This window comes from Mycteria americana, chromosome 19, assembly GCF_035582795.1.
Source record: "Mycteria americana isolate JAX WOST 10 ecotype Jacksonville Zoo and Gardens chromosome 19, USCA_MyAme_1.0, whole genome shotgun sequence".
Classification (NCBI taxonomy): Eukaryota; Metazoa; Chordata; class Aves; order Ciconiiformes; family Ciconiidae; genus Mycteria; species Mycteria americana.
The window spans coordinates 4,819,891-4,840,168 of record NC_134383.1 but is presented as its reverse complement, the minus strand read 5'-3'; the positions used below and the strand labels follow the sequence as shown (position 1 = coordinate 4,840,168).

The 20,278-nt window shown below is 46.7% G+C and overlaps 1 protein-coding gene across 1 annotated transcript in view; it reads left to right on the top strand.

Annotated features, from left to right (window-relative positions):
- The window catches only part of SCN3B (sodium voltage-gated channel beta subunit 3), a 61,858-nt gene that overhangs the window by 38,448 nt on the left and 3,132 nt on the right, over positions 1-20,278 (top strand). Inside the window, exons 4-11 of the mRNA XM_075521389.1 lie at positions 5,893-6,052; positions 6,640-6,737; positions 7,583-7,724; positions 8,478-8,547; positions 15,956-16,119; positions 17,730-17,955; positions 19,002-19,140; positions 19,747-19,843. Coding sequence (XP_075377504.1) covers positions 16,021-16,119; positions 17,730-17,955; positions 19,002-19,140; positions 19,747-19,810 — 528 coding nt within the window. The 5' untranslated portion in view covers positions 5,893-6,052; positions 6,640-6,737; positions 7,583-7,724; positions 8,478-8,547; positions 15,956-16,020 and the 3' untranslated portion in view covers positions 19,811-19,843. The remainder of the gene's footprint in view (positions 1-5,892; positions 6,053-6,639; positions 6,738-7,582; positions 7,725-8,477; positions 8,548-15,955; positions 16,120-17,729; positions 17,956-19,001; positions 19,141-19,746; positions 19,844-20,278) is intronic.

Below are 20,278 nucleotides of genomic sequence, written 5' to 3'. Positions count from 1 at the left end.
TTGTATATCTGCCTTGGACATGTGAGCGCTGTGACCATACAAAGTCTGTTAGGTGGACAGAGATCCTTTTGCAGTCATGGTAAGCATGAAATCCATTTTTCCTGGATTTTTCCTTTAGCAAAAAGAATGGCTATAATATTAGCATATTGGATGGGATAGGGAGCCTTCACTTTTGGATGTCACATCATTGGTTGTGATTAATTCCTTTGGTTTTGTGAGAATGCGGGGTGTCCTTGCGCTAGAAAGCATGTCTATGGAGATAATCCATTTATCAGGCCAAGAACACATTCTCTCTCAACTAGACAACAAATTAGTTCTTTCCTCACCGAGACAGATAATAAGGGATATCGTAACCCAGAGGAACAGGGGAGGGCATGGCATGAAGCTGACAAGATCAGAAACAAAAATAGAAGCAGGAGATGAAAAACACATTTATTGAAGAATGGCTGCAAAATACAAGTGATCTACTGCAGCAACTCATTCATCAAGGGCATTTGGCCTTGCCTCAATCTAAATTGAATCTAATTTAGATTCCAAGCAAGGGATGGGAATCCTTTCCTGAACCAAAACAAGCCTTGCCACCTCCCACCTTTTCATTACTCATTCCTTAATTTGTTTGCATTTGTTATGTAGGACACTCAGGAAGAATAGCTTAAAGCTGTATGTGCCTGTGCTAAATCTGATGTTATAATCGCTGCTTTGCTGTACATTGGGTTGATTTTTGATGGAGTTACAGCACCCAGAGCTGGTAATATGCCTCTGCCTGGGGCCCCCAGGAACTTAGGCATGAACATCTTTCTCTTCTTTCCTGAGTGCTGAATTACTTGCCCTCCTGCTTGACTTAGTCTGGGGTTGTCCACTACAGCCTTGGGCTCAAGCAGTTTCTCTGGTTTTTCATTCTAAAAATGAGCTCTGCTCATGCCTACATACGTCGATCAAAACCATCCCGGAAGAAGGGACTGGAAGACAGTTTGTCTTCTTTTTTGAGATATCATGCTTGCTGACCTACTTTCTGTTCTTGCATTATAAGTTGATAAACGGCAAAACTTGGCCTCCTAGTCTGTGCATGTCTGGGAAGACTAAATGGCATAATTACTTCCCTGAGGCTTGTCAGGACTCTCAGCACCTGAACTGAGGTTCATACTGTGCTCAGGGCCATGGCAGCAAACAGTCTCTATTCAGTACTCTATTGCTGATTCCTTCTTAAAATTGTCCCGTATTTTTTCTGAGACTATTTCCTGAGGATTGACAAAAGATGAGATTTGGGCATTGATTCCAGTAGAGATTTCTGTAACGTGGGGCATGTCAGGACGCTGCCTTGGAGCATGTCCCAAACCATCGTGCTACCTCATAATTTTCAAACTCCCTGCCTGATTCTTTGACGTGTGCTCCTCAGTGTCTCGCCTCCCTCGCTCCCGGAAACCCATCCCAGTTCTAAGGTGTTTGCTTCCCTATGAATACTCGGCTGCCTTACAGAAGTCTCCTGTGATCCTGTGGGTACGGGCCCTGGTCACTGTCTCAGTGCCATAAATCTTGTCATACCTATGTATATAGTTCCCATACAACTAATTTGTCTCCTGCTGATTCTGAACAACATGCCTAGATCTGAACAAAATGGTGGGTTGAGCAGGTTGTTACACCCCAAGGGTAAAGAGGTTAGTTGCAAGTTCAGGACATGGACAAAACCTGCCTGCAAGCAGTGAGAGAGCACACTGCTTTGGGGAATGGGAAAATTGAGTGGCTAAACAGGGATGGTGAGCGTGGCTTGGAAGAGCTTTGGAGGAAAAGAGAATCAAATTATGGAGCTGGGGGCGTATCAGGATGCCTCTTGAGAATTTGCTGGCAGAAAAAGCAAATTGTTAATTTCCCTGCAGAATTGAAGGTATGAAAAGGGTTAAACATTTACACTGAACCAGAGCGTATGTAGTTTATACATCTGAAGTCCTAACAGACAGCGAGTCTTCTGCCATGTCTCACTTAATGCTCATCAGGACTGTGCACCCTATTTTAGTACTGTTTGCCAGTTTGTACTTGCCGGCCTCCTTATGGAAAGTATTCTAAGCCACGTGAGATAGGTGGGTGATAAAATACTTAGTAGCAACCAGCTGGTAATGAATGGGAGTGAGGATTGTGGGAATGTTGCTTCCTTCCCACTTCCGAGAACTGCACCAAAAAACAAGAACCTCTATCACATGTGAACTGCACTCTAGACCGCCTCAGGCAAGGGCTGGGAAGCTTTGTTCCAGCTGCAGTAGGAAATTCCAGTCAAAACCAAGACTGGGTTGGCCTCATTAGAGCAGGACACAGGCGCAAAACATCTCCTTTCCCAAGATTCCTTTCTTGTTGCTGAGGTGAGTGTTGGGGTCTGCTATTTAATGCATCCAGCCACTTTTTGTGATCCCATAATTGTGCTATCTTCTCCTACAACCTGCTTTAGCGATGCCTTGTTCTCTCTTCTGATTTTTCTCTCTGCTTCTCTCAGCTGCTGCTCAGCACTTTGATGCAGTTTAACACATACGTATCTGATGATACTATGTTTTCTTACATTTTGAGCTGAAAAGAATTTGCAGTTTGGTGTTCAGGGAGATTTTTCAGGAATATAGAGACACCCAATGAAATAGTAGTTGGTGGAATCAAAACTGACTGATGTTTTTCAAATTCTTAATAATTGGGGGGGGTCAGCATAAATTTTTATTATTTTTTTAATAGTGTGTTTTTTAAAATAATTTTAAAGCAGCTGGAAATAAGAAATTAGCAACTGACAGTCTTACCATGCAGCTGATGAGCTTTTCTGCCTGCTCCAATAAATGGCAGGTAGTACTTTCCATTGCTAAGCCTGAGTTCTGCTCGAGTAGACTGGGCCAGAGAAGGGGTTGCTGTCTGAGAGCTGTTTGTGCAGGCTCTTCGACATGTAAGCTCTTTTATTTTCTGTGATAGTGTTTCCATGTGACTAGGAAATGCTGCCACTGTTAGCATAAGTAGATCCCTTTGGTGACAACGCCAATACTCAGATCAAAACTAGAACAAGTCAAGGAGATAGCTCCTTCTCGCAGTGGGGCATTTGTCTGTGTTGTATTTTCCAAATGTAATCGGAAGACTTGAACCTTCCAAGCCAGCATTTTAGCTTTGAGACTAAAATAACACACAGGAAAATCTATATGCTGCTGGAAATATTCCTGACTGTATTAGATCTTCCTTATCAATCTAAGTCTGCATTTGGAGTTGTGCTGTGGATTCCCAAACTTGTGTTCGGCATTGCTCCATTTCATGCTTGTTTCGAGCGTGAGGCATGGAATGTCTATCAAGCTAGCTGATGACTGTTTTCACTGGAAAACAGTAAATTAGCAGAACATGGAGTCAGTTTATAGATAACTGTAGCTATTTGCATATTTAATAATTTGCAAATCATTAAATGCAAATGACTTAATGCCCCAAGAAGGAAAAAAGTATGGGAAGAGAAGGAAGAAAAAAAGCATGAAACATTTCATTCTGAGATATCGCCAAGAGGAAAGCTGATTTTATTACTGGATTTCAGTCCGTCAAGGACTCTCTGAAGTTAAAATGGAAAAAATTGCTTTGGTCTAGACTGACCAGCCTCGTGTTCATTTTGCTCTCCCCCATCCTTCTGCATGTAATCAGTTGTCTCTTGCAAATGAGCATACCGATGTCGCTAACCTTTTCTGTCAAAAGAGTAGACTCTTGGACACTGCCCTCTTCTGTACAGGCCTTTCACGGCGTTTGCTGCTACTTGTACAGAAGAACTGTGAGGGAGGAGGACCTTGTGCTGTGCTGCTGCAGTGTGCCCTGCAGCTGCTTGTGAAATTATCTAGGGTAGGAGGATGCTATTATCACCAGCAAAGGCTTTCAGTACTTTAAAGTACTAAAGCGCTTCCTGTTTGCATGTTGGCACCCATAGGTTCCAAGAGCATGATACAAGATGGGGAAAAGAAGAGACTGTAAAGCTTTGCCTAGAAAGGGAAATGAGGCGAGAAGGTTTTGCTGAGCAAGATGCATAAGGGAAGGAGAAAGACTGATACTGCTAAACGAGCCCATGTGCGATCATGGGACAGCAACGAAGGTATGGGGGTCAGGGATGGGGCGGAGGCTCTGTAACCTGGTCATTGAAACAGGAAACAGGAAGTTAAGGGCCCTCACCTCAACCCCAGGTTTAATCTGTGGCCTTGAGCAAATGACTTCACCTTGATCTACCTCTGTTTCCACTCTTCCTCATGGGAGGAAGGATTTGACACCTCATGGGTTCAGATGTTAAAAGACTTTATTCGTTTATGGATGAATACGTATGTAGTACCCACTGAAATCAGAAGTGCAGAATTGACCCTACTTGCCTGTATCGTCTTTCAGATTCTACATTTATGGACCCCACAGTAGTTGGGAAAATAAAATCATACTTAATATACTCTGTTACAGTTTAGGAGCACTCTGGCATATTGGAGAAAGCACATTTCTTTCTGAATTGAAAAAACCTTCCAGCTTTTGTTGAGGATGTGTGAAACTTTATTTCTGCCTCAGAAATAGCTTCATGCTTGTGCCTTCAGTACATCGCACTGATGTGCTTTATTTCTTCATTTCTTAGAGAAACAACCAGTGTTGATAGTTATTTGTCTGTTGTTGCTCTTAGATGCTGGGAAAGGGTGGTAATATCTGTGGTGTGTGAGAAAAAGACTATTTATAGTCCAAACAGCTCCTTTGTTAGGAAGCGTCATTCCTTGTATGGTTTACATCAGGATGGGTGTAGGAGGAGGAAAGATTATTGTCAAAGCACGGGGAGTTGCCCTCTGTAGTGAGCAATCCAAACCCCACTGAGCACCTTGCACCGTGGCTGTCCGGGAGTGGGGAGCAGCTGCGCAGGGAGAACAGTTATATGCAGGAGATGAGAACATAATCCTTGCCAGACAAACGGAGTACTTTTAAGTGCAGCTGACTGAGAACGTCTTGTCAGGGCTCTGTTTTATAGTGCACAGCTTGGTTTTGAATGTAACGACATTTCTGGCATACAGCTTATTTATTTTATAGAAAAAGTTAATTTTGTCTCCCCTCCAAAGGCTTTGTTCAGAGGCACTTTTGACAAAAGGTGGACACCCCGTCATGGTTTGCTCGCCACACGTGAGGGTTCAGAGCGATCTCTGTTTCCCTCAGCCTCCCAGGTATCGTTCTGCTGATCCTGTACAGAAAAGCCCATAGACGGTCTTAATAATATAAAATGTCTTGGGGTTTTAGAATGACACCTGTACTTCCAAAAATGTTTTTAATCAAGGATTGTTTACATTGCATGACAAAAGTAGTAACTAGCTGCTGTAGATGTGCTGCGAGCATCCTGAGTTGCATGAATGATCAGAATTTAATAACTCACGTGCTGTTAGGGGCTGGTGGCCATGTGTAGTGCCATTGGAATGGAAGTGATCGCGCCACTGCTTAGTGGGTCACATAAGTAGCCTTTCACCTCATTCTTATGGGGCGTTTGTGACCATGAGGACGGCTTCCAGCACAACCGCTTCTATATAGAGTGATATATATGCGTCTCTCTGAGTGGAATATATGCGCAGAGTGTTCCTTTGTATAGTGTTCTCTCTCTGATACGATCAGCGTGACTCCTTGTCAAAAATCAGCTGTTATCACTGGATAATTGTACCTGGACAAGGATCCTATGATGCTGGATCTATACAGATATGAAAGAAAAAGATATTATAGTCCAAGTTGTTTCCTGTTTTTATTATTTAAATGTATGCATAAGAATAACAATAAAGAAAATGTTCTGTAAGTTGCAGATAAAACTTAATTCTCTTCAGAACAGCAAGCTTCTCTCTCAAGTATGAGTAATAACAAATACCTTTCTCCTTTTTTTTTTTTTTTTTTTTTTTTTTTTTTTAATAGGAAGCGGTACTCATAATAACGGCCTTCTGGAAGCATTGTGCCGACGTTTTGTATTTCTGCGTGTGTGAGTGATCGGGGAGCGTACATCAACAGTGTCCCTTGTTCCCGAGTTGGACAGCCCCATCCCTAGCACTGGAAGGAGACTGTTTCTGTTTCCAATGTAAGTACCATCCGAAAAGTTGGGTTTGGTTTTGTTTATTATTGGGGGTGGGCAGGTAATAATGGCATCTGACCATTAGGACCAAGAACACCCTTGAACTTGATTCATCCTCCATACGTTGCTGGCAGTTGGCACTAATTTTTTGTCCTTGCCAAAACACAGACTTGAGCTGATGACCTAGTTTCAGCTGACCTTGAAATAAGCAACCTATGTGACCTTCAAGCAATTACATGACTCAGGTAGCTGGCTATTCTGTCAGCTGGCTGCAGAGCTAAGGGTGGTTTTGTTGTGCTCTGTTCAAAGTTTGCTGGTGGAACAGAATTATTCCCTGTGCCTTCCAGCTTGTCCGATCTCAGATGTTTTTTGGTTTCTTATTATTTTATTTATCTTAAAGAACTGGCTGATATCTGGCAGGAACACAGTGAGATCTGTACCTGGTATCGACAGTTACGGATTCATTCTTCTCAGAGCACTGGGCTTTTTAATTATAGCCAAAGCCAGTGTTTTATATAGTCTGTAGTTTCTTGTAAAAAGTAGTGACTCACTGTAATTGGTTACTGCATGTAATACAGTCTATTTTTGTGTAGTGTCTTCTCTGCTCAATGTAAACCACCTGATCTTTAGAGGCACCATGGAGCAAAGAGTAAGTGCCCATCAACTGGGCAGCGAGAGGGGACAAGGGGAGGTAAGGCTTGCAGATAATGGTAAACGAGTTGGCAAGGCACAGGCAAAGCAGAATGACAGAGAAAGTAAGGGTTCCTGTGGGAGGGGCAGGAGTCGGGCAGGGCAAAGACGTGAAGCAGGAGGAACGAGAGAGAGGGGGAAGGCCAGACAAGCGTGTGGAGTGGAGCAGAGTTGGTACTGGATTCAGGGTTTAGTCTGGAGAGGAATTTCTGCATCCCTCTTGCTTCTATCGTGTTACAGAAATCTAATCCTGAAGCCCATATTGAGATTGTGCATCACTCAAGTCCTTTATGGCCAAATGCTTTTAGAATTTGACAGGCACCAATGGAAGAGCTATTCTGTTGCAGGGATTTTTGCTAAATCAAGAACTTCAGCTCTTTAGGGTGAAAGGGGAGTATTTGCACTTGAGCGCAAAGTGTTAAGTTTTGCAGCTAATTCAGTTACCATATGTGTCTTTAATGTAGGTTTGCACCCCCATTTTTTCTAGGACAATTAATATACTTCTGTAGAGATTCACAGTAACTGGGGAAAAGGTGTAAGTGATGCAGACACATCATCTATTGTAGGTAAATTAAAGAGAGTTTTTGCAGAGAAATTAATCAGTCATCAGCTGGGACACTGAAGAACTCAGAGTCATTAATTCATGGGACAGAAAGAGTACACTGAGCTCTTAGTCCAGGGTTTGTAAAGCGTCTTGTCTGTGATGGGGTCTCACTGAGGTGAATAATTAACAGTAATAACATCAGATGACAAGTGGATGTGGCTAGAAAGAGGAGGAGAACACAGAAGCAGTGACACAGTTTCTCTAGCTCCAAGATCTATTGCCTGGAAAATGTCTCTGAATAGAGGAGCTTGGCTTTACCTCCGGCGACGCAGAGGGGACAGCGCTATCTGCCGGAGCTGCAGGAACAGTGCCATTGTTTCCCAGGATTGCACAGCACAGCACCAGGCATATTTTACCTCCTGCCTGCAACGCACACTTACGTATGTACGTACATGCGTGCACATATGTGTTCTCTCTCTCCCCTTCCCCCCCGCCCCTCCTTTGGTATTTCTCCATGTAATCTCTCCTTTCCTGTACAGTATTTGGCCTCTGGATGGAATTTGTTTGTTTTTTTCTGGTTGTTTCTTTGTTTATAGTTAATAAAACAACTACAAAAAGTAAGCAAACTGTAGCAGAATACCTAGCCAGGAGAAGGTGCCTGCTTAGGTGGTGCAGCGCTAGCAAGGAGTTCCCTTTGAAAAATGGTGGTTTTGAAGGAGAAAGTGATGTTTTACAGATTCAAAGCTCTGCGTAACTTCTGTTTTACGCAGCACCTTTGAATTTGACCAGGGAGATGTTCCTCACTGTCAGAAGACAAAAAGACCTTTCAATTCTGTCATATTGAAGCTGGAAAAACTGTTTCTCCTTTCTCTTATGTGATGTCTAATGTATTACATATGTGCTTGTCATTTTAGATGAAAGATGATGACAGTTGTGCTAGTAGGAGGAGAAAGTTGGAAACCCACAGATGGAAGGTGTAGAACATAGCCAAAGACCTAGAAAGTTTCTCTTTTACAATGGGAGATTTGATTCTGCAAGATAATGACTATATCTGACCAAACATCTCCAGTACAAAAAAAGTCTCTTGGAATCCTTTGTATTTCCTGTGAAACAAACCACATTTGAGAAATAGCCCAGAGCTTTCTTCTAGGGAACTTGGAAACGAACTTAAAGCTGTATGCTTGTGTTTATTGACAGCTGGGAGGAGATTCAGCCTTGTTCACCGTTTAAGGAAAAAAGCAGCAGCTAGCACTTCAATGCAGCCAAGGTAAGACGGTAACGCTTGCTGAACAAGCTTTTCTTGACAAAAAATGCAATCGTTGCATGGTGCTAAAATAATTGATGCATTGGTGTGTTTTACTAGCAGTAAGAATTCAGAAATTAAATGAGCAAATGTGAATGAATATGTGTGGCAATCCGACACGCTAATGGATTTCCATCCGCTGCTGAAGTGAATGAGCTGAGGAGGGACCTAAAAGCATATCTGTGAAAGTGCCACCTCATTAGACTCCAGATTGTGTGCTGTAACGGAAATGCTGTTTTACCAAAGGCTTGCCGATGTGCATGTGCACTGCTTGATTTTATTGGCATTGAGTCCCAGAAAACAGCACCCCAAAAGTACCTGGACCAACACCAGGGCTTAGATTTCCAGGATGTACACAATAACACGCCTCTAAATATGGCCTGTTTTAAAGGTCTGAAAAAATGTGTTTGTTTAGTTGCTGCCCACAAAGTGTTAGCAACGTGCAGGAATGTAGCTCAGTGTGTTTCTTGGACACAGAGGGGAGAATTTTCAACCCAGCCTTCAGAGTGCACCTGCTGCTCAAAGGGATCAAAGTCCCCAGGCCCTGCCAGTCCTCTGTGCATGCACAGGCTTTGGCTTATGCAAGACTGTTCTGCACTTGAAGAAGTATTTCTCTTGACAGGGAGCACCGCTATGAAAAGCATTAAAGGCTCATAAACAGCTCAGGCAGTCTACTTGCCAGGGCAGTTACTTCTTGTTCACAGAGGGGAGGACTCTCTACTATCTAGTCCTTCTCATTCTTAGTCCTGAAAAGAAAACAATCCTCAGAGCCAAGGATAGATAGAGGCATTGTTGTACAGCCTGTGTTTTCTTTGGGAGACAAGGATGGCAAAGGGACTGTGCCTTGTGGGTCCTCGGTGAAAGCAGAAAGGGAGAGCAGCCCGGCATTAAAGGGTCAGAATATTGCCCATCCAGAACAGAGGCCTTGGAAATCAGTTGGCCTCTTCCGCAGCTGTGAAGCAAGCTAAGCCAAGCTCAGGTAGCAGTAGTACATCAAGGACATGCACAATCTGTATATAGTGGAAAGAGGTTCTGCAGCGTGTATGTGACAGAAAACAGAGTGGTTGTTCAGCATGGAGCATAGCTTTCGGTAATCATGGGGGTGTGTGCATGGGGAAGTAGATCTGGCAAAAAATGGTGCAGCGCAAATGCAGGCAGGTATTTGTATAGAGAGAGCTTGTAAGATAGCACGGTCGCTCTGGGTACTTGCATCTCAAGAGCATTAATGGGGATCTACCTTCTTGAATATGGGGGGGTGGGGGTGGGGTGAGAAGGGCATGCAGCTGGGGCTGGGTGCACCTGAACGCTGCAGACCTAGTCCCCAGCATTGGGAACTGTGCGTCAGCTGGAAATGTAGGTCTACAGATGGAAAGATGTGTGAAGAGTACAGCTGGAGTTGTCTGTAGTCTACATGATGGGGATCCCAGATGTTGGCAGGTACATGGAGGATGCATTTTAAAACTTGAGTGGAAAAAAGAGAAAACTGAATGAGCTTTTATAACCCTCCAGGCACCCTGTAAAGGCAACTGGAGAAGTCTTCCCTTGCTATAGATTTCTGTAGAATGGTTTTTAAAGTGCATGGGAAGGATGCCTACATCTATTAAATTCAACATTTTTAAATTGGTATACATTATCCTGTGTGACTTTTCTGCAGACCATTACTGGTTTCATACCGGCTAGAGGATGCTCTGTAGGAGCAGCAGTGAGCAAGCGGAAAGGGTGCTCTCTTCCTTTTCGTGCTCTTTCTTCCAGCACTTGTGCATCCGGGGCTTGCGCCGCTGTTTCTCAGTTGTTGCACAGCTCTGGTGGCCTTGAGGTTGGGATGGTTGTTGATCCCAGTGGTGGGTACGTGTTGGCTCCTGACGGTCAGGAGGGGCTGTGCAAAGAACAAGCTTCGCTGATGTTTAGCTGCACAATAAAGAGGACGTTTGCACTGAAGCGAGCTGCTGTGATTGCGGATGGCAGAGGAAGCTGCCAAGATGGCCGTCGCAGGGAGGCCAGACACGCAGGTTTTGTGTTCCCACTCCCATAGCCTGGCTCAGGGACAGTAAGAGTGAGAGAGTAGTGGGGGCAGGGTGCTGGCATTATTTTTATCTCCTCGTCTTGTTGTGCCTGTGCAAAAGTGCCAGCCTTTTTTCTTTTTTCCCCCCTTTTTTTTTTCCTTTCTCCTGTGAAGCGTTAACTGGGTGGGTTGCCATAGCAACCCCCGCATGATAAGTTGGGCTGCTTGCAGCATTCAAGATTTCTCGCTCTCAACATTCAGTTCTCTTCACCATTTCTCCTGGAGTGCCAAAATGGCTGAGAGCTTTGTGGTGCCGAGCATCCTGCACCCTAAGGGTCGCACGTGTCCTCCAGCCTATTCACTGGAGGCATCAGGGCTGTGTTAGGGCAAGAAGGAGCAGCTCTGCATCCTTGCATTAGATGGGGTTTGAAGAATATGTGCTCTCCTCTTTTGCAGCACACCAGGGCCGAAAATTGAAAGAGGCTTCCGATGTGGCATCCCATTTATTTGTAAGTTTTCCTGAAGAGGGCTGCGCAGTGTTTGTTGCCTGTTCAAAACAGGCACGTGGAGACGTTGGAGTGGTGCCCAGCCAAGCCCAGCTCATAGCAAGAATGAAAGTATCTTATCCTTTCATTCTAAAAACATACGGTATCCCTGAATACGTCCAGAGAATTTTTTATGTGTGTGTGTCTGTTTTTAAAAAAAAAAAAAAAAAAAAACAACAATGCAGGTTCTGGCAGTTTAATAAACTGGACCGTCTACAAGTATTTATTTCAAGTCACCTTTGGTTTTGTCCGTAGTACATGAAGCATGCTCTAGGTGAAGAATAAACTTCTCCAGAGTTGGGGGAGAGGGTGTGATCTCCATTTGCTTTCCTGGCCTGTGGCTTTTTGTGTTATAATCCACCCAAATCCAAGCCCAGTTTCACCAGAGATTTTCTTCACTTCTGGGCCCAATTTCCCTTCTTCAAATAGCAGCTAAAAGACCAGTCTAGCATGAAGTGCTCGAGGTCCGTATGTGAGCGATTCTGAGGGACTTTTACTTTTTACTTCATTACTTTTTTAGGATGTTTGTTTGTCACTGTCATTTAAATTGGTTGGCAGGTGAGTTCTGGGGTGCCTGGGGTTAGAGGAGAAAAAGGCTTCTGTTTCTACCTGGGGGAGTCCCAAGGCACCTGATGGCAGGGCTGGGGTAAGAAAGGAGTAGAAAGGGTGAAGGGTCTGTCAGTGTCTGCTGACCGAATCAGCCTTGTAGAGCTGCTGCTTCCTCTTAATCCTCTCAGACCCTCTCTCTCCTCCCTGGCAGGATTCTCTGTAATAGATGTAATTAGAGCAGCCATAGCACAAACAGTATATAGCTCTGCTGATCTGTGTTCTGTGTTTTCTGGCAGTGCACCTGGCTTCCTGAGAACAGATGTGATTTCCACTGTGCCTTGTGAAACAGGTGGTTGTCAAATGAGATAGCCAGGGACATTGTCCAGTAGTTCCTGTGTCTATAAAAAACCCACCATCAGCACTCGTCTGCCATGCACAGGCTGGATTGTTCCAGAAGAGTTAGGAGCAAATCCTGTGGCATGGCCTGCCCTTCCCTTTGTTGAGCTGTTGTGAATGTAGCAAGGGGCAATGGGAGAAAAGCAAATGGCTTAATGTAGGAGGCTACATCTTTCCATCGTCTCTGGGTATCGTGGCTGCCATTTTGTCTTCCTGTGGAGAAAAGTCAGATTGTATGATTTGGATGTTCATGATGGATGGCTTCTAAGGGGGGAATTGGAAGTGTGTTGCTGGTATCTGCAGGCCACTGACTCGCAAGCTGTTGGTCTCCATAGCCACACCTGGCTCCTGGAGACACATTATAAAAGGTGCTTTATTTCATTAGTTTGCTGGTAGGAGTGCACAGTAACCCAAAGAAGCCTAGGAGCAGACGGGGCAGTGAGTGAAACCTGACGGGCCAGCACGTAGGGACTGTTGTGGCTTTGGTCAGTCCCTGCTGTAATACTTCAGGGCTGCGAAGGTTTTGGGGATCACAGCCGGACGTGGGTTGGAGCAGAGCAGACTAACATGTCCAGTCAGTAAAATGAAGCAGAACAAGGAATTAGGAAGATGTCTTTAGCCAGGAATTACTTGGAGTTGTCACAGTAGAGGCTATAAAGGGCGACGTGGAAGCAGTTGCTCTGTACGTGGCTATTGGCAGATGATGAATGCAGCTTGCTGATACAAACATGATTAGATGATGTCTAGGAAAAGTGTTGGCTGTCTTTGTTCTGTGCATGCTTCGCTTAAGCAGCGTAGGGACCAGACTGCATGTGTGTGTCCTTAGCACCAAGCCCCTGTGCCAGGCAGTGCCAGGAGGCCGCAGGGCTGTGGTAAGGGACCAGAGTGTTGGGCCCAGCTGAGGGTCCGCGTACAGCTGAAGGGCTCGAAGCTGATGCTTTCTGATGGCTGCAAATTTCCCTGTTCGGGTGGGTCTCACTGTCTGCGCTCTGAGTTTTGACACTACGAGTTGCTTATGTGTCGTTCTCTGATGGGGTTGGGCAGGTTTAATTCAATAGATTGTGCCATTTATGGAGCTGACATCAGAGCAGATGCTTTAAGAAGAGGGAGCACATTTAACAAGCACTTTGTTTTTCCCTCTCTGTCCGCTGTGACCTTCAAACTTAGAGAAGCCCTTCAGGGCACGGTGGCCCCAGTCCAAGAAGAGAAAGCCCAGCCTGCTGCTGGCATTAAACTCCTGGGAATCAGACTGGAATATGAGGAGAGAGGATTTCCCAGTATTTCCAACGGTGACCTTCAGAGCTATGTGAACGTTAGTATTAAACTCATTAGAGGCGGAGGCCCTTCTGTGACCCCGTGTGGATAATAACTGTCCCCCGCTCTCCCCCCTCGGCTTTGTTTTGGAGGCTGGATGAACGATGCCGATACGCGCTCTCCAGCTCCTCTAGCCAAGCTGCCACGTCCGTGCAGCCGGCAAGGAGGATGCCCGAGCGCTGACCCCTCCGCTGGCTCCCGGGCGGGGGCTGCGCAGCCCGCGTAGCTGCTGGCACGGTGGGGACGGCCCGGCCCCAGGCTCCTTCTCCGCTGCCGGGAGGAGCCCGGCGCGCCCCGCGTTGGGGCCGGGGCCGGGGGAGGGAGGGAGGCGCCCGCGCATGCCTGCCGCCGGCCGTGCCCCCCGCCCGGGCTAGGCTGGGCTCCGCGCAGCCGTTGCCGGCCGCGGCACGCAGGGAAGCTGCGCCCCCGCGCAGCGATGCGCGCTGCCCCCGGCCGGGCCGGAGAACAAAGGGCCGCCGGCGGCCACCTCCCAGCCCCGGGCTGAGCCGCGCCGCTGCCCGCAGCCACCTGCTGCTCCGCGCCCCGGCGGCGCCCGGCACCTCCCTGCGCGGAGCGGAGGCAGCGGCCGCGCCCGCCGCGTCGCCGGTAGCAGCCGCGGGGAGCGGGGCGCTCTGCGGGCGCCGCGGAGCTGTCCGGGGCCGCGGCCCTGTCCGTGGTGCTGCCGCCCGCGCCGGGGGGAGCCCGGCCCGGCCCTTGCGTGGATCCCGTGCCGGGGAGACGGCGCCCTCGGATCCGAGTCAGCCCGCGGCTGCCGCCCACCCCCTCGGCTCCCTTCTCGCCGTCGAGTCCGAACCAAGAGGCGCGGCGCAGCCGGCAGCCCGAGGCATCCTGTTGCGCTGGGTCCCCAGCGAGGAGGGGAGCGGCAGTGTCTTCTGAAAGAGCCTCTGCCCAGGTTGAGAGTCGCTCCTGGCTCGGAACAATGGCTGCGCTGCCAAGGCTGGTTTGTGCGTCTTCAGTCGTGTTGGTGGTCTGGGGTAGGTGCTTCCATTCCATGTTGTCTTCAGCCGGGTTCTCCACCAAATCTGGTGCTTGTCTCTTGTAGGATGCCTCTTTAAAGCACCGCTTTTCCTAGCAAGGTTCCCTTAACACTGTTATGAAGACCAGCCTTCAAAGTGGCTTTTTTGTTTACGAGAGGAGGAGGAAATGACATTCATGCAGAGTTAGTATGAATGTAATGGAGTTAATACGAGCAGAGAAAATACGTTACTGCTAAGTCAATTTACGGCACCAAAGCGTATGCTTTAATAGGCATGCAAGTTCTCTACTGTGTCCTGTTTGCTGTTGTTTTGAAATTTGCAATGTAATTGAACGTTTAGTTGCCTCAGGGAGGATGTGCAAACCGTTAAGCAGTGCATGTTAGTGCCAGTTTTCCATGCAGTCTGTATAAACTGGAGTAAATAATTTTATTGCGATTACAGTTTTTCTTCTGCAACCAAGAAAAGGTTGGTTAGTTTTGCCAATACAGCCACCTTGAATGTGCACATATCCCTACAGCTCTGCGTGTGGGTGCATATCTGCGTGTACGTATCTAATTTAACCGGAGTAAAGCATGATCCAGTACCTTCTTCCTTATTTCTCCTAGAAAGCTGGGGCTACCTATGGAGCTGGCAGTACGGGAGAACTGAAATCTGGCTGTTTCCAGGATAGCTCCCGGGATAATACAGTGCTCGAGAGAGTGGGTTAATGGTATCTCAGAGGCTGGGGAGGGGGGAGCAGCCAGCAAAGTCAGCATCTTCAGCGAGCTAAACTCGAGGCTTTGGAGACACGTTTGGACAGACAGAACCCAGTACTGTTTAGCCCAGGGGACAAATGTCAGCAGGGATTTAGTCTGAGATGTCATGCTGAAGCATTCCTTTTCTTACCAAGTATGTAGCTTCACAGACAGTGATTTTTGTCTGGTTTGGGAGAGCAGTATTTTATAGTTGCCAGTGTTAGCACAGAGCTGATTGGAAGCATTTTGAACAGGAAGGCATGCAAAATCAATAACTCGTCCCGCTGCCAAATTTACTCGAGTCCAAGCCCCTTGGTTCCCAGTACTGCTTATGAAACCTAGAAATGGGAGGGGTGGTGAATCCTCCCAGTTTGAACACATTGCCTGATTAAAACATCCAGACCTTTTAACTTAGCACGACGAGCGAGCTGTTCCTCCGTGCTTGAATTCTGAGCTTTCTCTCATACCAGACTGTAATTGCTACTGTAACAGGAGCATGCTCAGCATGGGAGAGAATGAACAATGCCTCTAAAGTGGCATTAATTACTATGAGAAAAATTAAAGTTGTGGCAAAGCAGATGCTGGAGAGGTGAATCTGCATGAAGTGATCACTCTCTGTTAATTATTATGAATTATTTATATCTCAGAGAAGGAAGCTTGGTAAAATTTGACATTTGAGACTTAGCTGTTGTCAAAGGGTGCTAGCAACGAATCAAACAGTTTTCCGTTGGGTATGGTGTGATCATAAATGCCGAGATGTGGATAACTGATGTCTCTCTAATTCTGTCTTATGCTTCTCTGTCTCGCTTCTTCTCTGCTGCTCCTTCTCCCTAGCTGGTTTTTGTTCTGCAGTATGTGTTGAAGTTCCATCAGAAACAGAGGCTGTCCAAGGAACGCACATGAAGCTACTCTGCATCTCCTGCATGAAAAGGGAAGAGGTCACAGCCAGCACGGTGGTGGAATGGTTCTACAGGCCGGAGGGTGGAAAAGATGAACCTGTATGTATGTTTGGTAGCTGAGCCCTTGTTTTCGTAGGTCTTACTGTGAAACACAGCCCAGTGAACTCATGTGGGAGAAGCCAAAAGGTATTTATGAGAGAGTAAGTTTGTCCTGCGGCAGGATCCCCAAGGAATACTGTATACGGGAAGGAGAGAGACCCAAATAGGAACAAAAGCTTTCTGCCACATTCTTACTCAGAGTCTATAGAAATGCCCAGCAGGCTGCTTTCGTATCACAGAGCAGAGACGAGCTTGGAATTCAGCTCTAAGCTGCGGATCTTCACAATTTTTGCAGCATTTTCACCCAGAGGTTCCACAGCACCAATTTTGAGCAGTAACTAAAGTGTCTTTTCCTCACTTAGCTGATTTCCACGCTTGGGCACAGCATGAACTCATGGCAGGAGAAGCTAGAATCTATTGTTGAGTTCAAACATTTGGGGTTGTACATACATGAATGTGAATTTCCAGTTCCATTCCTTGAATACATAAAGTCTAGTATGTAAGGAAATCGAGAACGGGAACAGAAGTACGGAGCGACAGCTGGTACCCTTGGCCAAGTCTCCTTTCTTAGGACACTTCTGAATCCCAAAGTTGTTCTTTGGAGGTTAAATCAGGCTCCAATAAATCTCCAGGACAGGATTTACTACTTTTTGCCTCAGAGAAAGCAGTGGCATCCTGACTGTGGGAGGATCTCTGAGAGTTGTTTTGGATCCCTGTCAGGAAAAGGTAAAATTTGCTTTCAGAGTGAATGAAAATGGGAATTGTACAGATGACGGGCAACTGGAATTCAAGAAAGAATGGTAAAACAGAGGATAAGATAAAGGCTGAGTGCACATGTTTGTTTCTAGCTATTTTATCTGAGTATGAAGCATTAGATCAGCGGTTGCATTTCATCGTGATCGAGCGGGGCCAGGCAAGATGACAAATGTTCTCCTACTGTCTGAGAACTAAAGGGACCGTCCTAAGGAATGAGATGGGCATTCACTTTCAGTGACCTGGGTGATACATTTGCCAGTGGCAACCCAAAGAATGCTAACGCAAGTGGGCTGGGGCGGGCAGTTTAATGATGGGGACTGTGGTCAGCCAGAAACTTCTGCAAGAGATTAGGCCCGTGAAAGCCACCCAAGCTCTGTTGTTCTGATGTACCGTTTTCACGCTGTCATATTTATCCTGCTTCCATTTCAGCTGAATATCCCAGGGCTTACCGAAAATGACTGTTTGTCTTTGCTGTATTTATTCTGTGGTTCCTTCTTAAGATGACCTTACATGCAGTGACTGACAGGCTAGACACGAAGACTGCAGGATCCTAGTTTTTTTTAGTTCCATTGCTGGTCTTCTGTGTCATTGTCCACATGTCTCTCTGTTTTTCTGTGCCTTAGTTTTTCTACCTCTGTGATGGAGATAATTTAGTTTTCTGTCTTTTGTAAAGCAGTCTGAGATTTTGAGGTAAAGGATGATAGAGTATGAATAGCTGCTGTTACTAAGGAAGCCATAGCCCCGAACGTACATGTGTGTAGCTAGAGGATGATGATGTTCCTTGCATATGCTGTGGTGTTGTCCGAGGTACGAGTCAGTGATTAATCAGAATACCCCTTCGCATTTCCTCACAGATCTATGAGTACAGGAAAACGAACCATGAGTTTCCAAGTCGCTTCAGTGGTCGGTTACAGTGGAATGGGAGTAAAGACATGCAGGATGTATCCATCACTGTGTTAAATGTGACCTTGAACGATTCGGGTATCTACACCTGTAACATCACCCGGGAGTTTGAGTTCGACATTCACCGACCTCTCTTCACAAGCTCCAGATTGATCCACCTCACCGTGGTGGAGGAGGGTATGAAGGACTGGCAGAAAGCGTGTCGTGCCTTAACTCGCCGTGGGTGTTGTCATCCAGGGATATAGTTTGTCATTGCATTGCAGGAGGGGGGTGACTGAGCTGCCAGATAGTCGTGTCTGTCTTTGCCAGCAAGAAACACTACATGGGGTTCAGGAGGAAAGACCTGCATTTTGTTTGCCGGCTGCAGCCTCTTTTTAGGCTCGGAGTGGTTGAGTGAATGTGGGGAGGTATAATAAGCTTGGCAGGCTGGGGCAACCGCTGGGAGCAGCTGGGCAGGCACAAGAAGCAAGCAGAGGTTTCTAGTTTCTCCGCTCGGAGCCCTCGCTTCTGCCCTGGTGGCTCTAGGGTGCTACAGCACAGCCTTTGCCAGGGTTCCCGCAGCGTCTGCTTCCTTGCTTCCGTCCCCTCCCTCTTGGAACGACTCGTTCTCCATTTTGGTATCAGACTCTTGCTTCCACCCTCTCCCAATCCCCTCTTCCCTTTGCAGTGCTCCCGAGTCTTTCTGTTCCTCTTGGGTTTGCTCAGTTCAGTGCTGAAATCCTGGCTTGTTAGAAATCAGTGGGAATTCTGCTGTTCTCTTCAGCAGAGACAAGAGCTTTTAGCCCTCATCTTTTTCTGCTGCGTCTTCCCTTCCCTTCGTCCCCACAAGCATCTCTGTGTTTTGATCTCTTTCAAATCACTGGCGGCACAATACAGTCAAGTAACACCAGCAAGTAGGATGCACAAAGGAAACAGAGCGTGAAGATGAGATAGGCTAACGGTGAGCAATCTGTATGAATGTGTGGGTGGCAGAGAACACAAGATACATGCGAGCCTGCGCATGTTTGATTCCGCTGGAAACGCGCAGCGGGATCGCTGCTGGCGTATCCCGTTGGCAGCCTCGCCTGTTCCCTGTCTTTTGCCCCCTCACAGTGTAGTGGAACCTGGGTATCTCTGGCAAGGTGGGTTATAGGAAGGATGCCGCGAGGGTGGAAAGTGTCAGTGGAGCTGCTCTGGTCCGATAGCTGCATGTAAATGATCAGATTATTTCATTTTCTTAACAGCTGGAGAAGACTTCACCTCGGTCATCTCTGAAATTATGATGTATATTCTGCTGGTCTTCCTCACCTTGTGGCTACTGATAGAAATGGTCTATTGCTACAGGAAAGTCTCTAAGGCAGAGGAGGCTGCCCAGGAAAATGCGTAAGTGTGAAATCTCTCCAGATGCGAGCTGTTCTGCGAGGGTTCTTCAGATGTCTCAGTCCAGATCAGACCGCAAGAAGACTTGAACTTTGCTATTGCGCATTTCTAGCTGATGTTTGCTGTGTCTGGAATCATTGCAATGTTTAGGAGTACCGAAAGAGACAGTGCACTTGCACAAAGCACCAGGTAGGGAGGGTGGCCACGGTGCACAGTATTCCAAAGTGGCCCGGTTTGAACTGCGCAGAGATGCTCTCCTGGAAGGCCTGCTTTCAGAGATCTGACTCACAGATGCAGTTGACACAGCAGAGATGTTCCAGTTTTTATACTGGCCCATTCCCATCTTTCTACATACTTGGCTTGGATAAGGACGCTCTTTGTACATGGTAGGAAGGCTGTATGCATAGGATTTTATAGTAGGGAAGACTCGGTGTCTGCTCCTGACTATGCTGAGGAGACTTTCCTACTGCGAGCATCTTCTACAGGTGACATTTGTTACCTTAGAGATACCTCTAGGCATTCAAGATCTCTGTAAGGGTGAATGGACCCGAACTGTTTTTTGCACTGTAGCACTTGAGGTTATGCTTTCCTCCTTCCCTCCAACTACAGGACAGACTATCTTGCGATTCCATCAGAAAACAAGGAAAACTGTGCCGTGCCTGTGGAGGAATAGCAGAGAGGAGTCAGCGGAACCAACGGCACCAAGGTAGGCGATGAGGAAACAGTCAATCGCTGCTTGCGTCTGTCAACCTTTCAGCCTTACTACAGTGGGTTAAGCCTGCGTGGGGCTGGAGAAGAGGCGGACGAGAGACTCCTGGAGTCTGGCTGTGCTCCTTCTCTGGAGCTTCCCCAGTGACCTTAGAAGCAACACAGGTATCTTTAGGTGGTGGGTGTACTAATATTACTTTAAACCCCTAACCAACACACACGTTCACTTTCAGGTCATGGTGTAATTACCCCTCCTTTGCCCATTCCCGTGGAGCTCGGAATAGTCACTGTCCCCTGCAGATGGGGAGCTGTGCTCAGGAGGAATATAAGGGCACCATCTCCAAAGGAAGCGTCTGCTAGGAAGGACTTTTGTGTGCAAACGACCAAAATCTAGATCTTTTAAAGTCTTGTTCACATCCTGTCAGTTATCGTG